Source organism: Pseudopodoces humilis, chromosome 1 (assembly GCF_049639895.1).
Source record: "Pseudopodoces humilis isolate 2021_Gansu_Grassland_sample_001 chromosome 1, ASM4963989v1, whole genome shotgun sequence".
In the NCBI taxonomy this organism is placed as follows: domain Eukaryota; kingdom Metazoa; phylum Chordata; class Aves; order Passeriformes; family Paridae; genus Pseudopodoces; species Pseudopodoces humilis.
Window position 1 is genome coordinate 78830673 of NC_142200.1, and position 24540 is coordinate 78855212.

The 24540-nt window shown below is 35.2% G+C and overlaps 1 protein-coding gene across 1 annotated transcript in view; it reads right to left on the reverse strand.

Annotated features, from left to right (window-relative positions):
* CDH10 (cadherin 10) overlaps positions 1-24540 on the reverse strand; it is a 93110-nt gene that overhangs the window by 54602 nt on the left and 13968 nt on the right. The window contains exon 2 of the mRNA XM_005526478.2: positions 1855-2232. Within this exon, the coding sequence (XP_005526535.1) occupies positions 1855-2085 (231 nt within the window). The 5' untranslated portion in view covers positions 2086-2232. The remainder of the gene's footprint in view (positions 1-1854; positions 2233-24540) is intronic.

Genomic DNA, 24540 nt, shown 5'->3' on the forward strand with positions numbered 1-24540 from the left:
TTCAGAACACTTGGGAGTCATGACTTTACACTTGAGAACTCTATGAAATAAATATAGGCACTATTTACAAGACTCTCAACATGCTTTGGACATGGCTGCATTTTTTTAAATGCTAATGCTAATATAACAGACTCAAAGCAACAAATGAAAAATGTCTTACTCATTCATAACCCTGCATTCTTGAATTTTTAGTGTTTAAATTACAAAAGTTTTAATAAACATTTCCTTTCACAAATCCTCCAGTGTCCTTAATTCTTCCAAGGAATGTTTTATAATATAATACTCCCATACAACAACATATTCTGGGGCCCAGCTGTCTGGATAGCAGTTTTGAAGAGTGATACTGGGGTCTTTTTGAGCAGCAAGATGACCAGGAGCCAGAAATGTGCCCTTGCGGCAAAGGTCATCAGCACCCTGGGCTCCATTTCGAGCCCAAAAGTCATCATCACCTGGACATCAAGAGAGACATCAAGACATCCTTCCTCTCTCCTCTACCTTGGTGAGATACATCTGGAAATCTGTTTCAAGGTCTGGGCTCCCCATGTGAAGAGAGGTACAAAACTACTGGAGGGAGTCCAGGAAATAGCCAGAAAGTTGAGTAGTGCATTAGGGCAATTTTCATATGAGGAGATGCTGAGAGAGCTGAGATTGTTCAGCCTGGAGAAGGCTCAGCACAGACCTTATTAATGTATATAAATACTTGTTGGGAAGAAGTGAGGGAGACAGGCCCTACTGCTTTTCAGGGGTGCTCAGTGACATGAAAAGAGACAACAGGCACAATGTGATATACAAGAAATTCCCTCTAAATATAGGAACAAATTTTTTACTGAGTGTGTGGTCAAAAACTTGAATAGTTTGTCCAGTGAGATTGTGGAATCTCTACCTTTGGAGCTGTTTAAAATCTGACACGACATAGTCCTGAGGAAGATCAACTGCTTTGAGCATGGGGGTTTGGACTAGATAATTTCCAAACATGCCTTACAATCTTTGCTGCTCTGTGATTCCATGATTGTCAAAAAGTCAGTTTTTCACTGTGTTCTTTTTCAAGTTCAGAACCATGTAAATACTGAAAACCTGCTTTACAGAAAACTGAATTTCTTTGTTTAGAGCCAACCACTGGGGCTAAGTTGCACCCATTGCTGCTGACGCTAAATTTCATTTTCATGAAAATTACCTTTTTGAATTAACATCTTGTACCTGTTTGAATATTATTGTGGCATTATACATTATATATTTTTCAATAAATTACATGGAAAAACCTAAACATCAACAGAAAATAAAGGGCACTTCCAGTGTTGTTCATGCATACCTGGAGTAAGCTACACGGTCATATGTACCAGTCTGCTGTCTTCTATTGCAGTTCACTTCCTAACCACCAGATTTCTAATACATGGTTTGCAAATGAACTTTACTCCCTGCAGTTATTGATTTTCAGGGAGAGGTAAAGAGGAAGAATATTTTTTTTTCAAAATAGGTTTTATTCCTTAGACATGAGCATAGAAAAAGAATCAGTATCTTGCATGAAACATGAAATATTCAGAGACAGAGTTGGAAAACTATTTTATAAAGATTTATACAATATTATGTTTTGAAAAAGAAGCCATATTGATTGGGCTGCTGGTAGGTATGACGTGCTGAAACAAACAAATCTGTCAAAAATGTTTTCATTTGTTTCCTAGTATTTCTCAGTAGCTTGAACTGGCAACATTAAGTAGTGATTCTAGTAGGAGAAACAGTGTATCTGTTTCTTGGAAATCTGCTTCTTACACATTAGAATAACATATAGAAAGTAAAACTCCGTGGAAAGATAAGAACACTTGAAAAATTGCACAGAAAACCTTATGAGAAACCTACCTTGCCTACATACTGATAATCAGATCCTGTGTATTCCTCTAAAAGAAAAAACTGATTCCACATCCAGCCTCGCTTCTGACGGTGAATTGCTTTCCCATCATTCCCTAAAGCACGTCCTCCAAAGCTTTTGGGTCTGAGATCAGGAGTCCTTCTGAAGATCATTTCTGTATGGCAGGGATGTGGCAGCCACATCCAGAGCAGCAGAAGTAATAGGACTTGCTGTATTGTCATAGTTCTCCACTGCTGATGCTCTTCAAGCCGGTCAGCAGTGGAGCATAAAGTTTCGTTTTTCTTGGCTTGTTTTTTATGTGTCTAGTTTCTGAGGCAGCCAAGAAGCTTCCAGCAGCTCATCTCTGAAATGTATATAGTATCCAAATTCTGAAAGTAAACAGAGAAGACAAAACGTAAGTTGAAATGCATTCACTCCGTAGTATCCAACATCACTGCTACCATACCATTCATATACAAACCATAATGACATAGAAAACAACCTGGTCAGAAATATAAAGGTTATCCCTATAGAGGGAACACTGAATATATCAGGTAGCTGCTGTAAAAATACTTCCTTCAAAAAAAGTAAGAGTGCCATTAAAAAAATTTCAATTTAAAAACTTCGAAGAGGGCTCTTTATTTAGACTGGTGGATAAATATTGCTGAAACTTACACATTAAATACTGCTGCCTTTGCTTCAAATGTTTTCCACCCAATTTCATTTACAAGAATTCCAGTGTTTTATTAATCTTAGTATCAAGAGACATGAAACACTAACACAAAGTAGTTTTAGAAATTACAAATGGTAAAACACCAGTTCTCCAGGGTATTTTAAATGGTAAAAGGGAATATCATATGCATCAGAAGAACTACAACATGACAAGAAGCAAACTTTTAAACAGAAAAAGTTCTTGAGATGTTCTTGCAATATGAAGTGATGCAAGTTTAAACTGCAGGAAATCTTTTTAAAAATATGAAGGCCTGTTCCAAGTATCCTGAAATATTGAATTCAATCTCTTAGTGGGAAATTATATGGCAGGGAGAAGGCAAGCCTCTCCCAACTCACCTTTTTTGTCTCCACTTTTGTTTTTTTGCTTTGCTTTATTTTATTTCTTCCTTCATCTAATGGAACCATGAGATGTTATTTCAGCAAGAGAAATTTAGTCAAGTTCTCTTCAGTTTACTTCTATACCAGCATTAAAAGATTAGCAGGTTTTGTTAGTGAGACCATTTGGTAATTGTTTCTTCCAGTAAATCATAAAAAACATTTGATTTGTAATCTTAATAGGGTGTAGTTTCTGCAAACTTTAATCAGGGCGATTTTGCTATTCTTCCTAGCATATCCATAAAAAACATGAATGGTTGTTGCATTTCCTTGAATATTCTTCCACATGTGGCAAAAAACTCAAATAGTAATATGCTTGTTTCTTCTCCTCTTTGCTGATCTTAATAGGTAACATACTCTTCTTTCAATAACTTTATACTATTATTTCACTATCATCCTAAAATTTTTTATTTTTCAAAGAAAAGCTAGGTAAAACTTTCAGAAATTCTTCCTGTATTTCAATTTGATATTGACGTGTTACTCAAGCTTTTCCCAGTAACCTTGTGTTGATTAGGAGATTATAATAAAATGTCAGGACTTTTAAAGTAGGTACACTATGAAATAGAGTGATACAGTTTAAAAACTGCATGTCTGTGTGCAGGCATGTTAATATCTGAACAGATTCTTTTCAGGAGCCAGTTACTGTCTTCAAGTCATATTCACTCAGAAGAATATTTTCCCCTCTCCGCCAGCACCCAAACAACTTCTCAAAACCACTGCTATTAAGGATTTTGGCCCAAACTTTGTTCTCAGTAACTCACAGATACCTGCTTCAGTTGGTCTAAACAAACACCAAGTTATGGATGATTTAATTTACCTCTTTTCTCTTTCTCCCAAAATTTTGACATTTACTTTGTTTGTGAACTTTGACTAACACACAGAACAATTAATACACAGAAGAATGCTACATATGCAGAATTATATCATGTACAAAATGAAGATGTGGTCCTGCACCTTGGAAATTCTTTATCACAACTCATATTTGTGTTCTTTTGAGACAAAGGTATACTGACTGAGGAGAACTAAGATTTATTCAAAGAAAGCCAGAAATGTTTCTTCTCAAGGACCATAAGGAATTCAAAGCTGAAATTCTCTCAGCTTCCCTACATTTGGAAAACTACTGGACTTTTTTGAAAAGGGTATATAGAATTTTTTCTCTTGCTCTCTCTTTTTGTGTGTGTGTGTGCTTAGGGGGGTGGGAGTGTTTCCTTTTTTTTCCCCCTTTTTTCACTTTCCTGTTGCCCTCAGTATATATATCCCATTATCTACACATTATTTTTTGATGTAGAAGTGTTGTTAAATGCCTCTTGGGAAATAATGCTTCAGTATTAGGGGTTGTTATTGAATTTCCTTCTTGTTAAATTAGGTCAGCAGAATGAAAGCTCAGATGAAATTTGTTAAACTCACAAAAGTAGCTAATGTACGTGGACTTGGCAAGCACAGCTGCTTAATGGATGTACATATCAGCAAGGCCTTCTCCCTCCTTTGAGACTCCTGTTGGGAGTTCAGTTTCCTGCTTTAAATGTGATGAGTTTGATAGTAGTCTACTCTAAAGCAATAACATTTACCTTTAAAATTGAGCTAGCATAAAAGAAAAAAAACAGGCTAAACTAATAAAAAGCATTGTATAAAGGAAAAGTTTGAAGATAATTAGATGAAGGAGACCTTTTAATCCATAACTACAGAAAGTAAACAGAATGAATTCTGTATTAGACTGCATATCTGGATTCTGTGCTGGAGGAGTCAATGGAAGAATAAACATTTTTCATCTGTTTGCTTTTTTGGTGTTTAGGGGTTTTTGGTGCTTTTGTTTGTTGTTTGTTTGATCATTTTTTTTTGTTTGTTTCATTTTAATTCCCTCAAAAACTAGTTAGAAAACTGTCAAACTTTCAGAAAAAAAAAGTATCTTACGAGAGGGTTTGCGAACTCAGAAGAGTTTTGATAGCTTTGTAGGCTTCAAGTATTTATTTTAAAAATAATTTAAATAGTTTAAATAGTTTAAAACAAAATTATTTGACCAATCTTTCTCATGAAATCTCTCTCTGCCTCTTCTTCTAGAAGATCACTTCTTGAATCTTTGTCACAATAGAAAGAAACAAGGGGAAAAAAAATAAAGCTTTTTAAAATCTATCAGATATGTCCAATTTCAACGTAATATCCTCCTGTGTAATGCCCATATTTCTGTGTAATATCCTTCTAAATTACATTAAAATTACTACAGAAGAACATTGTCCCCAACTGTACTCTTGTTTATACAGGTTTTTGGTTTTGTATTATTTTTAATGATATTTCTTGGAACAATTTCTAGTATGCAAGAGAGAGATCAATCATCACTGAAGCTATTAAATCACCATTAGCTTTCAGGTAACAGTTTTAAATCCATTAGGCAGTACTTTCCACAGGTTTATCACTTTCTGTTTCTCTCAGAACTTAGAAGAAAATGTTTTAATGATGCTCAAAATGTATTCATGTGATTTTCAACTTCTAGCAAAATTTGAAAAATACTATAAATTGCTTCTCATTCATGCAAGCTCTCCCTCCAATACATACTTCACGCCATTTGAAACTCGTAAGATTTAACATCTGTATAGGATGGGCCATGGGTGCTTTTAACTGATGCAAGCGTCAAAGTTTCACTTACAGGTTCAGGAGACAGAACTTTTACACGAGGGATGGTATTTCTATATTAAATTATGTCCTCTTTTTGGCTGTTTTTTGGCATTCATGTATATTTGCTTTTGGAATTCAGCAGAACCAAATTTAAAATAGAAATTTTAATACAGATCAAAAGACTGTGTCTGTTTAATTTTTTCTAATAAAAAAATCTTAGTGAACTTCTCTCGTGAGGAACGAAGTTGAACAACAGAAATTTTACATGGGAGAGCTTCCGTTTAAGAATTTTGTTCTGTATTTGTCCTTGGTCAAACTTAGATTGAATTTTAATTGTGCGACATTTCAAAAAGCTTGTTTAAGGAAAGATATTTATGCAATGCCGGTTCTGTCCATTTCTCTTTCAGCTGGGAGCCATTCATAGCTTTAATCTTGTCTTTCAATCCTTTTTACAATGTTTGTACAAAAGAAATATTTTTGGAACTGACGATGCTTGCTGAAAAATTAGATTAAACTGTATTGGATTCTCATGATTCCCATCATTCTCATGAGGAGAACAATATTTAATTTTATTACACAGGAAATAAGCAGTGCATATTTTGTTCTTGTTTTGTTGTTGCTCTGCAGAGTTGATGCCAATAGTGCTATTCTTATATACAGCCACAGTGAGAAACTTTACTTACTCTTTCTTACTTACTTTCTTACTTTTCTTACTCTCTGACTGCTCCAAATATTTGGACCCTCCCCAGCCACTGGTATAGAGTAATCACCACAGTCTGCAGACTTTCTATCATAGTTCCTACAGCCATCAGCCTATAGCAAAAATTCCTATGGCCATCAGCCATGAGGCATAATTCCTATGAATTTCCCATTTTGGTTCTTCCTTGAATTAGGCAACTTGCTAAGGTGCCTCTGTTTCACTAGAACTCTGGTTCCTGGATTATGATGTCAGAAATGAAATTCAAACCTCTGCCTAGGATTTAAAATAATAGGGACTATTTAACAAGCTAGTAAAACTAAAAGTAGCAGGTCAGCTAAGTACAGAAAAAGTTGTATTTTCACTGAGCCTCAGAAATGCCTTCAGCTCAGATAATTTAGTTGTGTTAATTTATTTGCCATTTATATCAAAATTAGAAGTTTAAATGCTTTAGAGCACCATGTGATGAAGCAAATACTTTAAAAAGACAACTTTGCAAGAGCCTGTAACTCAAAACACAGAAAATTGTTCTCTCTGTCTCTGTAACCTAATGGTGCAAGATAGCCCTTAAGGGAAAAGAAGACAATACATTTTTATAAGGAATTTTAGGAGTATTCTAAACAGACAAATTGGGTCTGCCAAATGATCGATTCATAATGGATTCTAATCTCATCATTCCTTGTATTATAGATTTATGTTCATTACTTTATGTGTTACATCCCAATGAAGTCAACTGAAGTCGTTGATAATTTAATTGCTTGGTTCTGAACTAACAATAATAAGAATAATATAACTGGTAAATTGTCAATAAGCTGCTTATTTCATAGCCTGCAGCAGGACCACTGCACACCACAGTGACCACACTTATAAGTCAATAAACTACAACAGGAATTTGCAAAGTAGTCAGTTATACCTTTTGAACTTTATAATTCAGTCTTCTTTATGAAGTCCTGCAACCATTAATCTGCTTAGAAATTTGAGCTGAATATACAGAGTTCAATGTTAAACTAAAGAAAACCCAACAACTAACATTTCAAGGATTAGGTATTACAATTTGTAATACTAATAATATTTCCTAATAATCAAAACTACTTCATTCAAAGGAGTGTTTCCTATTATTTTCAAAATTCATGGGGAGAAAGGTACTGAAAAACAAGCAGAGACAACAAAGGAAAAGGAAATACTGAACATTACAGTTTTTGCTAGAGAAGTTGGTTTTTTTGGGCTACAGGAGATTATATATAAGCACACCTTATTTCTTATTTTATGTATTACTTATTTTGTGTATTTATATAGCAAAAATCCTACCTGTTATTAAAAAACCCCAAGTAAACATGCACTATACTAAATTCAAAGTGGAAGGTTAAGGATGCAACCTGAGTTCCACTGGCAGTTCAGTAAGTGGATATTCACAACTGTAGTTAAGCAAACAGAAATCCAAAACATGGAAAATGTAACTCCAAGCTGATGTTAAACTGAAGAGAAAAAAGCTGTCAAAACTCACTGCTCCCAGCTCCCCTGCTGTGAAGAATATAGTCCTCCACCCTCTAAGAATCTCTGGATGCCTCACCAAAACTTCTACCTTGTCTTTTTAAGGAGACCCTCAGGCTTAAGGCAGAGTGGGACATTCAAAGGGTGAGCAGAAGACCAGAGAAAAGGCAGAAAATAATAAGTAAGTAAGCTATCTTGCATAACAATTTTGACTGTTTATTAATGAGGATTTTGTGCTAGTAAGTAATGAGTAATGAGGATTTTGAGCTAATTAGATTAGCTGAATAGCTAATAATAACTCTTAGCTCTCTCCATACAGTGAATACACCTTTTCTCACAGTAAGACATTGAGAGGACCACACTATTATAGCAGTTTTCTAACGTAGATAGTTAAATTTAACACTGTCCCTAAAATTTTGTGGAAGAAGTTATATATGCAGCAGTGACAAAATGGGAGGTGACTTGTGAACATGTAAAAGTTATTTGAATCTTTATAATTTCTGTAACTTGTGAGGTACCCAGAGCATTTCATTACATGTAGTGCCCTGCTCTCCCTTCTAGATGACTCTTTCCTATCTGATTACATATACTGAGTTAAAGTTCCACAGGACAGCTACTCAGCATTTCACTGCATAAGGATGAACAAGTATACAGTTAATTTATTAAATTTATAGAGTGTATGAGTCCTCCCTGCTGAATTAAAGAAAAAACCCCTAAGTATTAAAAAAAGAAATTAAAGACACTATCTGAAATTTGCAGGATGTAGCAAAAAAGTGGAAAGATGATAATAGGTTGCACAACATAACAATAAACTGCCGTGTTAAGTTCACACAGGCAGGCAGCCAGAACAACCACAAACCCATGTCTGAAATGCAAAGAGCAGAATTATTTCGTTACTCACTAACCAGAGGATCCTGAAGCAACACTGGGCAGAGACAGCCAAGAGGGAATGCAAGCACCATCAAGCTCAGTCCATCCTGATGGACAGCAGCCCTCCTGTTTGCACACATTTGTCAAGGGCTTATGTACATGTAGTTTCACCACCATGCTCTGATCTCCTCTGTGGTTTTTATGATCTTTGCTTTGATCTCTCTCCCAAAGCAGGGAGCTCAAGCATGTCTGTGAGACTGCCTCCAAACCTCTCAAAACACCGACATCATCTCCACACAGAAACTTGACTTGACAAAACAGACAGAGGACAAACAGCAGTAGGCGTAATATATGGGGTTTCCCACACAGTTATTCTCCAGGCCTTGGAATTCCCAAATGCAAGGTCACCTGAGAGAATCTACCATCCCCAAACCCTGCTATTCTTCTGCTTTTAACCCCATCCTCCCAACAAATACCTAGGCACAGTTCTGGAGAAAATAATGTAGAGGAAGTATTATAGTTCTGAACAATCTCAATATAGTGGATTTTTTATCACTTACCTCAAAAAAAAAAAGGAAAAGAAGATATGTGGGCAGGAATATTATTCTTAAGTATGAAATAGTCCTTCCTCTCTACTCAGCCTCATTGTAAATTCAGTGTTCAGATTTGAACATGCATCTAATTATTTATAACTTGTAAATTATTAGACGTCAGGCTAGCAACAAAACATGTAGGGAAAAAAATATTATTTTTGAGGAAAGAACAACTACACCTAGTTACCCAGTCTACAGAAAGAAAACAAGAGGCAGGAGGGGTTTTGGTTGTAGGTTTTAAAACCTTCCTGAAATTAAGAAATTATTTTTGGTGCACACCAGAGATAGTCCATGCAATTTACTTCACTCACAACCATGGTGATTTAGGTTAAGAGTTAACTAAAGCTTCCTATATATTTGCATGTAGTTGGAAGCTGAAATGAGATGTGACTGAAAGATTGGAAGACCAGTCAGAGCAAACTGCTTTCTGAAATGGGCTGCCTGCAGCTGGGATGACCAGATTTCTCAAGATGTTTTCAAGCTCTATCCCATTGAACTCTATCATTTTTTTTCATTATGTTTTTCTATGTCTAGTGCCACTGCTACCAGTGGCCACTGCTACCACTGGTCACCCTGTTCTCCTGTATAAGTATGGATTATTCATTCCTGATCAACCACATCCTTTTCCATTCATCCGATTTCATCTCTCAAGTGGCTTTAAATTTGCTTTTGTGGGTTGAAAGCAACTGAAATTCTCTTGCTTGCCAGCCAGCATAACATGCTTTTCCACATCAAATGATAGTCCTAGACAGGAAGGTATTGCCAGTCCTACAAGTTTCTCTCCATAAGATTTTTGTTGTATTTATCCCAAAAATCCTCTGCTATACTCTCCCAGACAGTCAATTTAGATTTTCTTCCTCCAACGAATTCATCACATATATATTTTCCTAAATGATTATCCTCTTTGTGTTTAGCCTATAGCCAAGCTGTCTTCTAAAACAGCCATACTTACAATTAGCAGAGTTTTTTCTTTTACTAAGAGGGTAGTCTACTACTTCATATATTAAAAACCTAACTGAAATCCCAACCCAGTTATGGCTTTTCAGTATTTCATTATCCTTCCCTTCCCTTCCCTTCCCCCTTCCCCTTCACCTTCCCCTTCCCCTTTTTCTTTACATTTCATTTTTGATAGACCATGGCTTTTCTGGAAATAAAAACATCAGAAAATTTTATATGAATTTTGCCAAGAATGAAACCTGAGAGATCATTGACTATCTAGACCTGGTGACTATTCCTTCTCCCTGCACTGAAGTGTTTGCCTGAGCAGGGTGAATTTTAAGGAATAATGCTGAGCAGTTAAGAAAAATACATTCTTTCCCTTCAGGGCAGGTGGAATTTTAAATCTCCTAGCCTTTGCTATCCAATGCTTTCACCTGCCAGCAAACTCTAAGCCTTATTAGGGAAATAGAATAAGCACAGAAGCGTGCCAAATATCTAAAACCTCACTCTAATCTCATCAGGAGTTTATATCTTCAGCTCAGGCTGAAACCTTACAGCTTCAGAGAGCAGAGACAGTTCACTAAAGCGTAAAGATTTGGGGCACTGAGAGACTGTGCCTGCTTAGAAAACTGTGTAATTTAATAAAGTGTTCATTGATGTCTACACAGTGGCTCCTCAAACTTGTGTTAGTGCCTGTGCCTGCAGCACAGATAGTCACATTCCTGCTAATTAGATGATCGCAGAAGGATTTCATTCTTTCTTAGCAGTCAGGAAGAAATGGAAACCATCTCTCATGAAAAATCAGTTGAAATTAACAAGAGGATCAAGTTTTAAGAAAGTTTGTTAATGACATAATTTTATTTCTCACGTTTATTTGAATAAAAATATTGCAAAATGATTCAATTTTTGAAAAATTCCATAAAAGTCGTATTTGGAAGAAAAAAAAATCTCGAATGACAAGAAAGAACATTTGCAATGCATTTGAATTTTTTTCCTGTAAATATTTCTTGAAGTGCCTGGAGCTTCACCTTGTGCTCAATAACTTTATAATTATTTTAGCATACTAAAATTCTGTTATGGCTTTTTGTATTGTTCTCAGTTTAAATGGCAAGGCAAAAGTCTCCTTATGGGGTAAGTGGAGTTTGTTGGACCAGGATGACCTGATACTACAGAAAAAATATTGTAGGGAGTGTTAGTATTCATTATACTAGTTTGCCATGGTTGGATGAAATTATCATAATTTCTTCACTTTCAGTGAATCAGAATTCTAGATCCTCTTTTATAAGCTTGTTCATAAGCTGTTAAAAATGTCAAACCATGACGAGAAATCTCTTAAGAATATACCAGATACATGTATAGCGTATAATAGTCCGTAGCCTTTTGTGCCTCATGTTAGACAAGCTACAGTACACTGCAGCACCATTAAGTGTTTTCAATTTAGGCAATATAATATTTGATGTTGCCTATGAAATGTGTATGTTGGATGAGGTATGCAAGGAAGAGCTCCTTCTTCCCAAATGATTCTTGCTTTGAAACAGTACACAGAAGGCTTCATCTGACATTTTTCAAAACTAGTTTTACAGCAGGATAAACTGCAAAAACCTGCAAATCGTATAATAACATTTACCTTTTTTGCGTATCTCAGTAATGAAAGGATGTGTCTTGTCAAGTATTGTGAAAGGATATCTGCTCTTAAATAGTACATGAGCATGGGCATGATAATCTGATGATGGACATGGGTCAAATAGGAACTTTGGAGGCAAGGAAGTTTTTACTTAAGAATATTCCTGCGTACTGTAAAACTGTATTGTAGTTCCACTATAGCATTCAAGAGTGCTTTTCATGCTCAGAGAACATAATTTATACATATACTAACACTGCTGCATAAGAAAAGAGAGGTTGACATTGATGAGATAAATTATGCATAGTCTGACCCTGGGTTCCACACTTGGACCAAGTGTGTCCTGAATGCCTTCTGTAGTACCTGTATAGTTCAATGCTTTATACAATCTCACTTTGTGTCTCAGACTCCAAGGTACAAGAGGTCAGGCCAATGCAATAGATTGTGCTGGACTACCAAGCTGAGCTGGAAAAGTCAGTTAAACCTGTGGATTTCAGAAATATTCACTGCACATATCTGTTGACATTTAAGAACATGTTTGTATTGTACAACTGCTTTTGATACATCTTTCATGTTTGATGGTTATACAGAGATATGTATGTTGGTTTGCTGGCCTTCTATATATTGTCATTTTTGATGTTGACCACAGCATCTCAGGAAACTAATAATATCAGACTATTGCTGAGATAGCCTGAGGAGAGACACTGAATTTGTGATAAAAGCCAAATCAGGGCATGCCTACTTCTTCCTGTCCAGGTATCATCAATGTAGAACACTTCCTGAAAAATACTAATACTTAAAAATTATTTCAGGAAAAAATCAATGTGCTGAAAAACACTTGTAACACCCAATAATGTAAGGACAACTCTTCCCAACAAGAGCAGTTCTCTGGAAAGAACTAAATCACTGAATTCCCCTTTTTTTTTTTTTTTTAATCTCCCCATAATGTAACACATTTCACACTCTTTGCTGTGAGCTTTTTGGAGAAATACATGAGTGTAAATCAGAAAATGCTTTGCACTGGAAATGACCTTGCATGAGTAATTGGTAAGGGCTACATCCAGCAGCCACTAGAGACATTTTATTCAAAACATTTCATTATTTCATCTCTGATCTTTCTCTCCTGATTTTCAAGGGTAACCAACAAAACCTTTCAAAGATAAACCCAGAACAGAATTTCAAAACGCATCCAGGAGACAAAAACAATAAACTCAAATGAGTTTATCTTTTACTGTGCATCATATTCTTTCTCCCTTCCCTTTTAACCTCTGTATGTCTGCAGGTTATAAACTAACCAACTCTCTGATTTTTCATTCCAGTCTATTTCATTGGTGGCAAATATATATGTATATACATTTTTTTTTTACAGAATTAATGCAATTGATAGCTATTTAGTTAAAATTAAATTTCTTCAACTTCTATATAAACTCCACATTTTCTATTTCAGATAGAAAGCATTTCTATGCCTGAAAGAATATTTGGATTATGGTTTCCTTTTTTCCAAATACATCCAGGTGGGCTAGCAAAATATTATGACATTATTAAAAGAATTATACCTCATCTGTAACATCGTGGATCATTACAGTTACAGCAACACCAGCAATCTTTATGGCGTTCATTATTGTTTCATCTATGATACAGAAAAGGAGCATACTCTTTTCTATTGACTCTACAAAACACACAAATAAAATATTCTTCTGTTATTCTAGATCACCTGAGATTGCAGGGAAAGTATGGGACAGGCAAGAAGGCAAATTGCACCTTTTGGAGTCTCAGCATACAATACTGAGTGGTTTTTCATTTAACTTCATCTGAGAGGCTTTTATTCTGTATCCTGTACTTGAGTGCCCTGTTCGAAGCCTGCTTGATGAGGTCATTAATATATGACTAGCAACAGATTTACTATTAGTCTAGTGAAATCATTTGCCTTCTCAGTAAGGAGGACGTGTGGTAGACAAGAAAACAATAGTAAGCTCTTACCTGTAGGATAAAGCTATGCTCTGGAGAGCTATAAATACACTGAAGTTATTATAGCTGCATAACTCAAGTAATAGAACATTGACATAATTGAGTGTGGACTAATGAGCAACTGCAAAATAGAATAACAAGCAGAATCTCCTTAGTCCATAGGGAAAATATCTGCTTTGCTGAACTAAATGAAGAAACCTGTGTGTCAGAGTATTGAGTGAAGTTATGTGGGTAAGCAAAAGCAGCCCTTTTCCTCAAAACATGTGAGAAATAAGGCAAACTCAGAAGGACAGTTGTAACTTCTGCATGAGGGGTTGCAACTTGAGGGTTTGTTTCACAGTTTCAGTGTCTGGAGAATCAGTAGTTTAACAGTGCACATACTGACAGACAGGACAAATTGGAGAGTGAGAAGAAAAAAAATTACTGTAGAGAATCAACACCCTGCATCTCCTTTCCTACACCCAAATCTTGCTTAGCAGCAAGTAATGAAGTAGCAACATCCATGGTGTAAGGCATGAAGATGTTCCAAAGTAATGACTTCTGCAAGGAGAGGGACCAAGTAGCAAGCAAAAAAAGTCTCATTCATGGTATAAATTAAAAGGAATGTTTAGCCCACAGTGGTGTGTGTGCATAGATATTGATTTGAACTCAGAAAGTAGAGATCTTCCAGAACAATTGAAAATGAATGGACACAGGGATTTGACTTAAGAAAGCCTGGAATAATCCCATGTAATTATAGATAAACTTGTTCTTAAAAGAGCTGTAAAGGGAAGAAAACATGAGAATGCCTGGGAAACTACCCAGACCCTGGCATTCATCCGAAATGTTTTCTGCTGTATGCAGAGATTGCCTGAAGAAATATACGTGACAGAACAACAATGAAAGCAACTTTCTACTGTTTTGGTTTTGGTACTGTCGGTACTTTTTGTACTTTTTGTTTGGTGGTTTTTTGTTTTGGTTTGGTTGGGGTTTTTTGTTTTGTTTTGTTTTGTTGCTGTTTTTGTTTATTTGGTTGGTTGGTTTTGGTTTTGGTATTCCTAAAAAAATTATCTGGAGATGAGAAGTTACATAAGGTTTATTTTGATGTTACTTTTTCAAAACATAATAGTTTTTGGCCAACCAGTCTTCTAAACTGGAACACTGGAATAGAGTGAATTGGCAATTGGCAGGTAATATACAGCACCTACAGTGCCTGTTGTTGTATTACTTAAAATGAGCATCAGAAGGAGAGTTTTCATCCTTTTCAGCCAAGATAAAGTAGAAAATCTGCTTTTGGATACTGTAGTCTGGATGAAAATGAAGTAAATAGTCATACAAGCAAATTAATGGTTTGTAATTATTTGTTAAAATAATCAGGAAATAGGAGTAACAGAATACCAAGATTTAAAAAAAAAAAGAATAAAAAAGGTTGAAGAGTATGGCAAGAGTTAGACTTTTGGATAGATTTTTAGTGTTAGCTGGTTTCTTTTTCATCTGAATTCTGTGAGATAATTCCATGAATAGTTTTGGAATTGGGATTATGATACTGGAGTTCTTTAGACTGTAAAGGCATTATAGTGATTGCCATCTGAGAGGTGTTTAGATAGTTGATAAAGTTTAAAGTTTCTAGTTCTGCGTACAATTGCTTATTTGCTTTGTTCCTGTGTAGGTAAATATGTATGCATGTATAAATTTTGCAGCTATAGGGATGCTTATTCAGCAAAGCAAATAAAAGCAGGAATATTATATGAAGATAGAAAAAATATTCTGAAGAGAAACCACGTGAAAACTAACAAAACTGAAGACATTGTTTTGCTTTTAATTTCTATTTTATTTTTCATTCCTTTCAATATTATGTTTCAAGGAAACCCACTTCTGTTTCTCTGGTAAGTCCCCTCCAACCAACTCTGATAAGTTTTTCTGTGGTTTCTTTTTTCCTTTCTTCCTTTCTTTTACATGGCCACTGGACATTCATGAAGTAGCAACCAATATTAGCTGTTCAACCAATACTGACCAGCCCAGCATGTGCCATGTAACATCAAGCAAGACTATTTTTTGCCTAAAAGCTCTTTTTAGTCCAGACTGAAAATACAAACCTGCAAGAGGCTTTGCTAGGCAGAGTCTTTGCCTGTCCACAACAACGCAAAAGTGACAATAAGTCCTGATATTTTGCTCCAATGATTCTCCACCTGCATCCACAACAAAAAAGAAAATCCAGAAAATAAAATCCAAACAGTGCATATGCTGTTACATTCATCTAGCAAGCTCACAAGAGGCTGTGTCACAGTTTAGGAACCCTGCATTACAATAGCAAGGTAAATGTCATGGTCAATGGGGAAAATGGAGTCACACGTATAGGTTAATCCAATTACTTCCTTTGTTAAACAACAAACAGTCCTAATTAAAATGATACATTTCCACAAATACAGTTAGCTAGAAAATCAGTATTTTTCCTAACAGATTCCTGTAGGATTACATTTATCCCAGTAAAACTCAATGATTTATAGCAATATACCTGATGTATATGAAACTCACAGAAATTCACAGAAATTGTGAATTCTGTGGTTTTAAATAAGTAATTGATGCATGCAGTATTTACAACAGTTTCTAATCACCTCTTTTTTTTTTTTCTATTTTGGATCTATGATGAATAAAATACTATTATAATTGAAAACCAAATCTTTATAGTTTAATTGCAACTGGAAGTAAATTGGAATTCAAAACATATTGCTGTGTGAATAAAATCCTCTTTACTCATATTTAATTTGACTAAATAAAAATTGTACAAGAGAAATACGAGGAATTTAGTATATAGGAATAATTTATGCCTATCAATTACCACCTGGTCTCTCAGTTTTGGGGTTTTGGGGTTTTAGTTTTTAGAACAAGGGACTAAAGTATGGACAGCTAATAATTTAACTTCAGGGTTTTTTTAAGCAACAGTCTTTTTTAAAAAACTGAAAGGAATTACAAGTGATTAATGATATTTTGATCTTTGAAGTTAAAGACTTCTTAAAGTGTTACAATATTTTTACAAAGACTTATTCCTACCTTGTATTACATTATATGCAATATTTTTATATCATTTCTGAATGAGTGATGCTGTCCTATGCAGTATCTACACATTTTTCTCTACAGATTATTCTGTAAATTTACCCAATCTATAGAACAGCAAGTGAAATCTCCCTTGCAGAGATTACAAATGAGCAGACCAAAAGAAGACTCCAAGAAAAACTCCAAAGTTCTCTTAATTCCAATTCTTAGAATCAAGAATGTTCTGCAAGTGTCTGTTCAGTTCTAAATATACTTCCATCCCAGCCTCATATATGAAAAGAAAATGATGTATATACCACCCAGACACCTATTAAAATGGTCTGGAAAAAAAGCTATTCTTCTTAGGACAACAGAAATTCGATAATACTGTGTATTTGAAGGCAAACCCTTTCAAGTCTGGATATGTGAAATATATGAGAGATATATGCAGCATATACCTGAGATCTTTTACATGGCATGTACATTACATGATATTTCTTGGCACTTTAAAGTAATACTTTAGACAAACACAAAGTATTTCTGTAAAATAATTAATACTTCAAAATTTTATTCAACTTTGGCAAAAAGCAAAGAAATCTCACCAATTAATCCCACTAGGTACATAACATACTAGAATCCCTCAATTCATTTCCTCATTGTACTGATTTTGTCTATGACAGAGTTAATTTTCTTTGCAATATCTTTTACTGTGCTGTGTTTGGGATTTTTGTTTGGAACAGTGTGGGCAGCACAGGGATGTTTTCCTTAATGCTAAGCAGCCCTTGCACGGTGTCAAGGCCTTTTTCTGGTCCTTACTCCACCCCTCTAGTGAGTAGACTGGGGGTGCACAAGAAGATGGGAAGGGACACAACCTGGACAGACCACCCTGGCTAATCAGAGGGACGTCACATGTCATGTGACATCACGCTCAGCAATGAATCTGGGGGAATAAGAAGGAAGTGGGGGACATGAGGAGCAATGTTGTTTGTCTTCCCACATCACCACTGCCACATGTGATGGATCCCTGCTTTTGGGAATGGCTGAACACCTGCCTGCCCATGGGAAATGGTGAATTAATTACTTTAATTTACTTTGCTTGTGTGAGCAGCTTTTGCTTTCCCTATTAAACTGTCTTTATGAGTTTTCTCACTTTTATCCTTCCCTTTCTCACCCTTATCCCACAGGACGGGAGTGACAGAGCAGCTGTGTGGTACTTACTGCCTACCACGTTTGAGACAGAAAATCCATCAAGGTTTTTTTGGTTTTTTTTTTTTTCCCTGTGTGTCACAGAAAGTTATCTTCAATAAAGTTACTCTTTTTGGAAATCAAGAACCAGATGACCTGTGCATTTTTCATTTTTATCAGCAGATTTCTTCAATCACTTGCAGGGAGAAAAACACCATAGATCACACAATGTGATAGACATGTCTACATGTGATAGACTCTCCTTACAATTCTTGGGTTACAAAGTCATCAGAAAAATCTGAATCTCCCATCTTCTATTAATACTAATGTCTAAAAGCTGGATAAGAAATAAATCCATAAAGATATAGCTACAAGAATACACATACTACAATAAATTCAGATACTTTCCGTACAACAAAATTCTAGGAATTTTCAATATAGGAAATGTTGACCATCTGTTATCGAAATCACTCCAGGGGAAGCAAATCCATTTCCATCCAATGCATACCATGACTTAACTAGCAGATAAAGAATTATTATTTTGATATTTTTACAGGGTGGCATCCAGCTTCTCACTTCTGAAAAATTTATGTCAGACTAGATCTCTCTCATGTTGCTACAAACATCATTTGTTGCGCCTGCCAAGAAAAAAAACACATTGACCCAATGCTAGTGTCAGCATGGGAAGAAGCAATGCTGAACATTTTACATTTCCTATTTTCATTTACAGCTTGCTTTATACTAAAGCAAGCAAATATAAGAACGTTGGGATTTTAGACAAATACAGGAGGAAGGTTACTTGAGGTCCTACATGAATTTATTAGGATCCAATGGACCAATGGCACCAAATGGAAAATAAAAGTGATTCTTAGGAGGCTGTAAGGTTCACATAAATTAAATGGCAATATGTCCCATTGAATGTTATTATTCTTATGACTCATTGTGCTCACATTTCCAATTTCCATCCAGGGTCACTCACAAGTTACTTGCTCCAGCCTATATTTTGGAAATGGATTTTCACTGGCATGTTGACAACTACCCTTTCTTTTACCCACAGCTTACTTTTTATCTCTGGTGTTTCTTTTTACTCCTCTTCCAAACACCTATTTGAGAAAGGCAGACTAGCATAAGAATCTAATGTCAGTGACAGCGTTATGTTACTAAAAGAATGTCAAGGATTTGTTCACAGTTTCAGCAACAAAAAGCCAGCTACTTCAGTGACTGAAGTGTACTTGCTAAAGATATTCACTGATGCTACTCAAAGGAAAATGTGATAAGTAATTAAAGTGTATATTATGATTTTGAAAGATTGGGATTTTTTTTCCTCAGTGTTGAGAAGCACAGAACTACAATATTATGAAATATATATACATACACATTACCAAAACTTAGTGAAAATGTCAAGAAATTATTTCCTCCCTCTTCTTAAAACATTATTTTAGAGTAAAACAGATTATCTTGTCTCTAATAACTGTTATATGAGTGAAGATTGCAGAACTCAAGTGCAATTTCTTCCAGTACCTATAAACAAACCTTCCAATTTGCAATCCCTCCTTCAAATTACTCAGTGGAACTCTAAGACAGACAGCTTTATGACAGCAAAGGAAATAAATACTAAAACTTCAAGAAGTATACTGGTTTTGAGAGAGAAGGGTGTTTTAAAAATGTCCATAACTGAATATGATAGAAAGTCACTCTCACACTGATGAAAATTTTGCACCTTTCTGGCAACTACTGATGTAAGAAGTCAAATACCATTGGTAGACAATGAGGTCAGCAAGAAGTCATGTCACAGAGCAACCATATCAGCAGCAGCACGGCTGCTATCATTTCTATCCTCAGCCCTGACAGGTGCTGCATGTGAGTCCCTTCTGCTCTGCAGCTGGACAGCAGCTTCTTCAATGTCTCTGTGCCTCAGGTTTTTTCCAAATCCTGTTCCATAACCTTTTCCAATTTAATTTCCCCTCCAAGAGCTCTATTTTTGCAAATTGCTGAGGTCTGCTACAAATGCTCATCCATGCCAAGGTTTGCAAGCTTTTTCCACAGTATCAACATTCGTAAAAACACCTTACTCTTTTCATTAACAAACTCTTTTTTATCCATTACCTTACAGAGAACCTTCTCATAAGAAAAAACCTCCAATTTTATAGAACAATATTCTGGAAATAAATCTGTGGCTGATTGTGTCACCTGGACTTCTTTCCCTTCCTCACTTAGGGGACATTTTTCACTGAGTTATTAAATAAAGATGATTTTTTTCTTAGGGGACCTGGAGGAGAATAAGGAAGGAAAAATTATGTACTAGGTCAGTAAAAAGGATTCTAGAGATGAAAACGGGTATGCTAACACAAACATGTTAGTTAGGTATGGATAGGAAAAAAGAATGTAAGATAGAATAAATAAAAGTCGAGGGGCAAGAAGGATAAGAAGAACAGATGATAGCAAGTCAGGATGAAGAAGGTACTGCATTAGACATCTAATCAGATGTCTTTGACATCTGTACATTAATACAAAAGCACAGTGAGCAAACCTAGAAAACCATTTTTTGTTTTGAAAGTTTAAAATGATATAATAAGCATCTTAGAGAGTTGGTGCAGTATCCCAAAGGACTGGAAGATTATGATAATATTATGTGCAGGAAAGACAAGAAGACCAAGGGAGGAGTAATTTTTGAAAGAAGCTATATGGCACAAACAAAAGCTTTTGTAGTGTGAAATTGGGATAGAAAATGCAGTAAAGAATAGAGTTTGGCTATGACACTGTAATTTCATTCAAAACATAGTGAAACAAACACCTCAAAAATATAAAATACATTGTATTTTTAAATATTAGTATAAAGGAATAACAGGGAAAGAAGAGATAAAATAGACAAAGTCAAGGCACAAAAAAGTAAAGTCAGAGATGTCTAGGATGAAATAATTCTGTAAGAAAATTAGGATCAGAAGCAAAATTGAAAATTTTGATTCAATACTCAGTGGAGGAACAGTGCTTTACAGATAAATTTAAGGAAGTTGGAGAATGCAGTGTGTTATCACAGCAGCATTTTTTTTACAAATAAATAGCTCATAAAATTTATATTGGCAGCAAGATGTTATGATCTCTGCCTTAAACAGGAAAGATTAATTGGAGAATTTAGATGTGAATGCCCTCCTTTTGCAATCCTATTAACTGAGTTACAGTATTTTTACAACCAAGAGGCATAAGATACTGAAGAAATACATAAACAATTTCTAGGTGAGATGTGATGCAAACTCCCCCTGAAGGGGATGGAACAACACTGGACAAGGTGTGCAGCTGTAAGCAAGGCAACTGTTGGGATGTATGGGATGACTCAGTGATAAGACATTTAGAAAACCCTGCATCCCAGCAGCAGCACATTCACATGTTGATAAAACAAAACCATCTCAGCATGAGAATCAGGCATGCTCAAGGACCACACACTGTTCACTGCAATTTACAGGTTTTCAAAGCATGGGTCTAATGAATTTACTACTAGTATAGAACATGAATTGGCTGAAGCAGCTTCAGAATAATTAGTCATTCTCTGATTAAAAGTATACATTTTCCACTCCAGTTCCTCTCTTAATTCTTCCTATGATTGAATAATTATCATGCCTGCTGGACAGAGAAAAATTACTAAATGTCAACCATCTTAATGCTTGTGAGGCAAACACTGAATATGGTTTAACAGCAGGCATCATCTGGATTTAAAAAAAAAAATAAACTGATATATAAGGAGGATTATATTATTATTATATTATTACCTCTAAGAAAAAGAAAGTATATCTTCTCAACTCAAGCAACAATGGGAAGGACTCAGCTAAAAAATAAATTCATTTTGAGCACCACATTTTAAGAGAGGTGTGGGGAAGAGGAACTCTCAAGACTATCGTGGCACAAGTGAACAAACTGGTGCTGCTATGTTATAGGAAAAAAAGCATTTTAGAGGGGGGAACAAGCTACAACTTAGAAATATGAAAGACTTGGACAATGGTTAATCTGGTATCCATATCTACTGAATGTACAAGAGGTAATGTTTAAAATAATTTGTAGCTGAGAAGAAGAAAAAAACAAACCACAAACCCCAGCCCGGTGAATTAATTTATTTTTTTTTAATTTTTATGATAATCACATCTACAGACAGAACTAGCACACATTAACATAGTACAATTAATCTCTTAAGACTGTCTTGGAGATTAACTTCCTTTTCCACCTCTATCCATCCTTAATCTTGAAAGTGCTTTACCCAAAGACCAACCCTGAACTTCATTTTATTTAGACTAAAAAAAGCAATAAAAGGCTATTACATAATGTATACTTTCAAATATGTTTCATATCCACACAATAACTGAACAAAGGAGAACCAAGTTTTTTGAGCCAATCTTAATCATACTGGCCCTATTTTGTGAAATCAAAAATAATAAAGTGTTCCATTAATGTAGATTCAGAACAAAAGAGGTAATATTTGCAGAGTGGCTTTCACAGCTTTTTAAGGCTTAAACACAATTTGAAAAACTAATTGCTTACTCATATTTTGTTTACTAGTATCTCACCTTATGTTTGCTTTTTTACAGTTGTCCCTTTAGACTACTGGATTTTCAGAAGCACTTTATAACCTCACTGGAAACAAGAAAGAGACCAAGGGCCTAAACACAAAGTGGTAAATGCTTATGCATCCATTGTGTCTTCAAGGAAAGTTGGAATGATTCTAAGCATGCAGAAGTGTTGTCTTAAAGAGGAAAAATCCTATGAAAACTGTAATCACAATGCTATTAACAAGGACCTGTCTCCAGTATAGCATTTGATTCTTTTAGATATTTCAGCTGTTTCAAATCATACTAAGCTCTAATGTGATATGTCATTTAACATCAAACATAAAATGTTTCTAAAGAGAGAGTGGTGGAAAGAAGCAGAGGAAATAAATCAATATTGCTTACAGAAAACTTCTTAAAAAAAAAAAAAAAAAGAAAAAAAAAAAAAGAAGGAATTTCTGGTAATCCCAAATAATCAAGAAGACTTGATTTTAGGTTTTATTTGCTATACAATGGTAATTGCAGTGCTCCCTCTCTAGGGTAAATACTGATTGTTAGTTTTGAGTTCAAAAAAAGCCCCACCAGTTATGGAATTGTGATTTAATTTATATTTCACTAAATAATCTTCATGTGCTGCCCAAGCATCCATACAACACACCTTTCTAGGAAATAATAGGACTATAGACTAAGCAGAGTGGATGTAGTCTGAGGATGATGGTGGCTGTATTCTTTAATTATAATATATTAAATGGACAAAAAACAGCCTAAACCTCTTCAGCAATTCTGAAGCCTTTGCTGTTTTGCAAACAACCAAGCAGTGCACAGACAGATAAGAGGGCAATGCCTATGCACAAACACTGTTGCAGCCCAATAACCTCCATTACTTCACAAACCTATTAGTAGCTAATAACTGATACATGATAAAAACTGGCTTTCCTGTATCGTTAATTAAACCTTCATAAATAACAGGCTTTATACACTGAAAATTATCTAGGAACTATAGCTGTACATCATGAACACCCTATTAGCATTGAATATTCTTAAAAGCACCGAAGGACACCATAAAAACAATGTAGCAGAAGGCTACAGAAAGCAGAAGGCTGAAGAAACACTAGAAAAAAATATATTTGTAAGCATATGCAAGGTATCACAGCGTCTCCAAGAATAATCTGTATGTGTGTACTGATACCTAGAGATAGCCTTTTTTTATGGATAGATGTAAAGGGATTTATCACATGATTGCTGATGTCTGAACAATTTTTTAATGTTTCTCCTTGCTACTGTGCCATATGGTCTCTTACATGGTTTCAGGGCATTGCTGCACCAATTAGGTCTGCTCAAGTTTAACCGATTTTTGTGGATCCTGGTGATACAGCCCAGGAAGGGTATACCTGGAAGAGGTAAGACATTACTTACCAGGTCATTCCAAGAGAGGTTTTGTATGCCTAAATTAATAAATTTTGATGCTAAAAAACAAGTGTTCTATGCTTTAGCTACATAATAAAGTTTCTCACAGAGCACTTCAGAGTCCTTTTAGCCTTTCACAGAAAACCATTTGTTCATAAGCACCAATTGTTTCAAAGTACTCAATTGTTAATTTAATTTGAAAGCATTCAGTCATTAATTTGCTATATTACATCATACAGGTGAAAGATAAACATTTGTGACTGACAGGAAATGTAAGGTGAGAAGCAACGAACATAAGAAGTATGTCCTAAGCAAAGAAATAACACATAAAAGAAACTTCAAAATACCAGTACCCACACAGCACAGAAAGAAAGCCAGTGATCAAGAACTGAGTAAAAGCTAGGCCACATTGGAATAAAAGTAACATTATACAAACATTGCTTATAATTCTGGAAATTTTATGAACAGAAACACATAAAGGATAATGCAGCAATCATTAAAATTCTAGGAGTATATGTGTATTAAAAAGGCTTATAACTTGATTTTCCTAATAATTTTTTATTATTAGTCCTATATGGAAGATTTAATAATTCTAAAATACTTGGCAGTGTTTGACTTACAACACTGTAGTATTTCAGTGAGGTAACTTATTAGTATTCTATTAA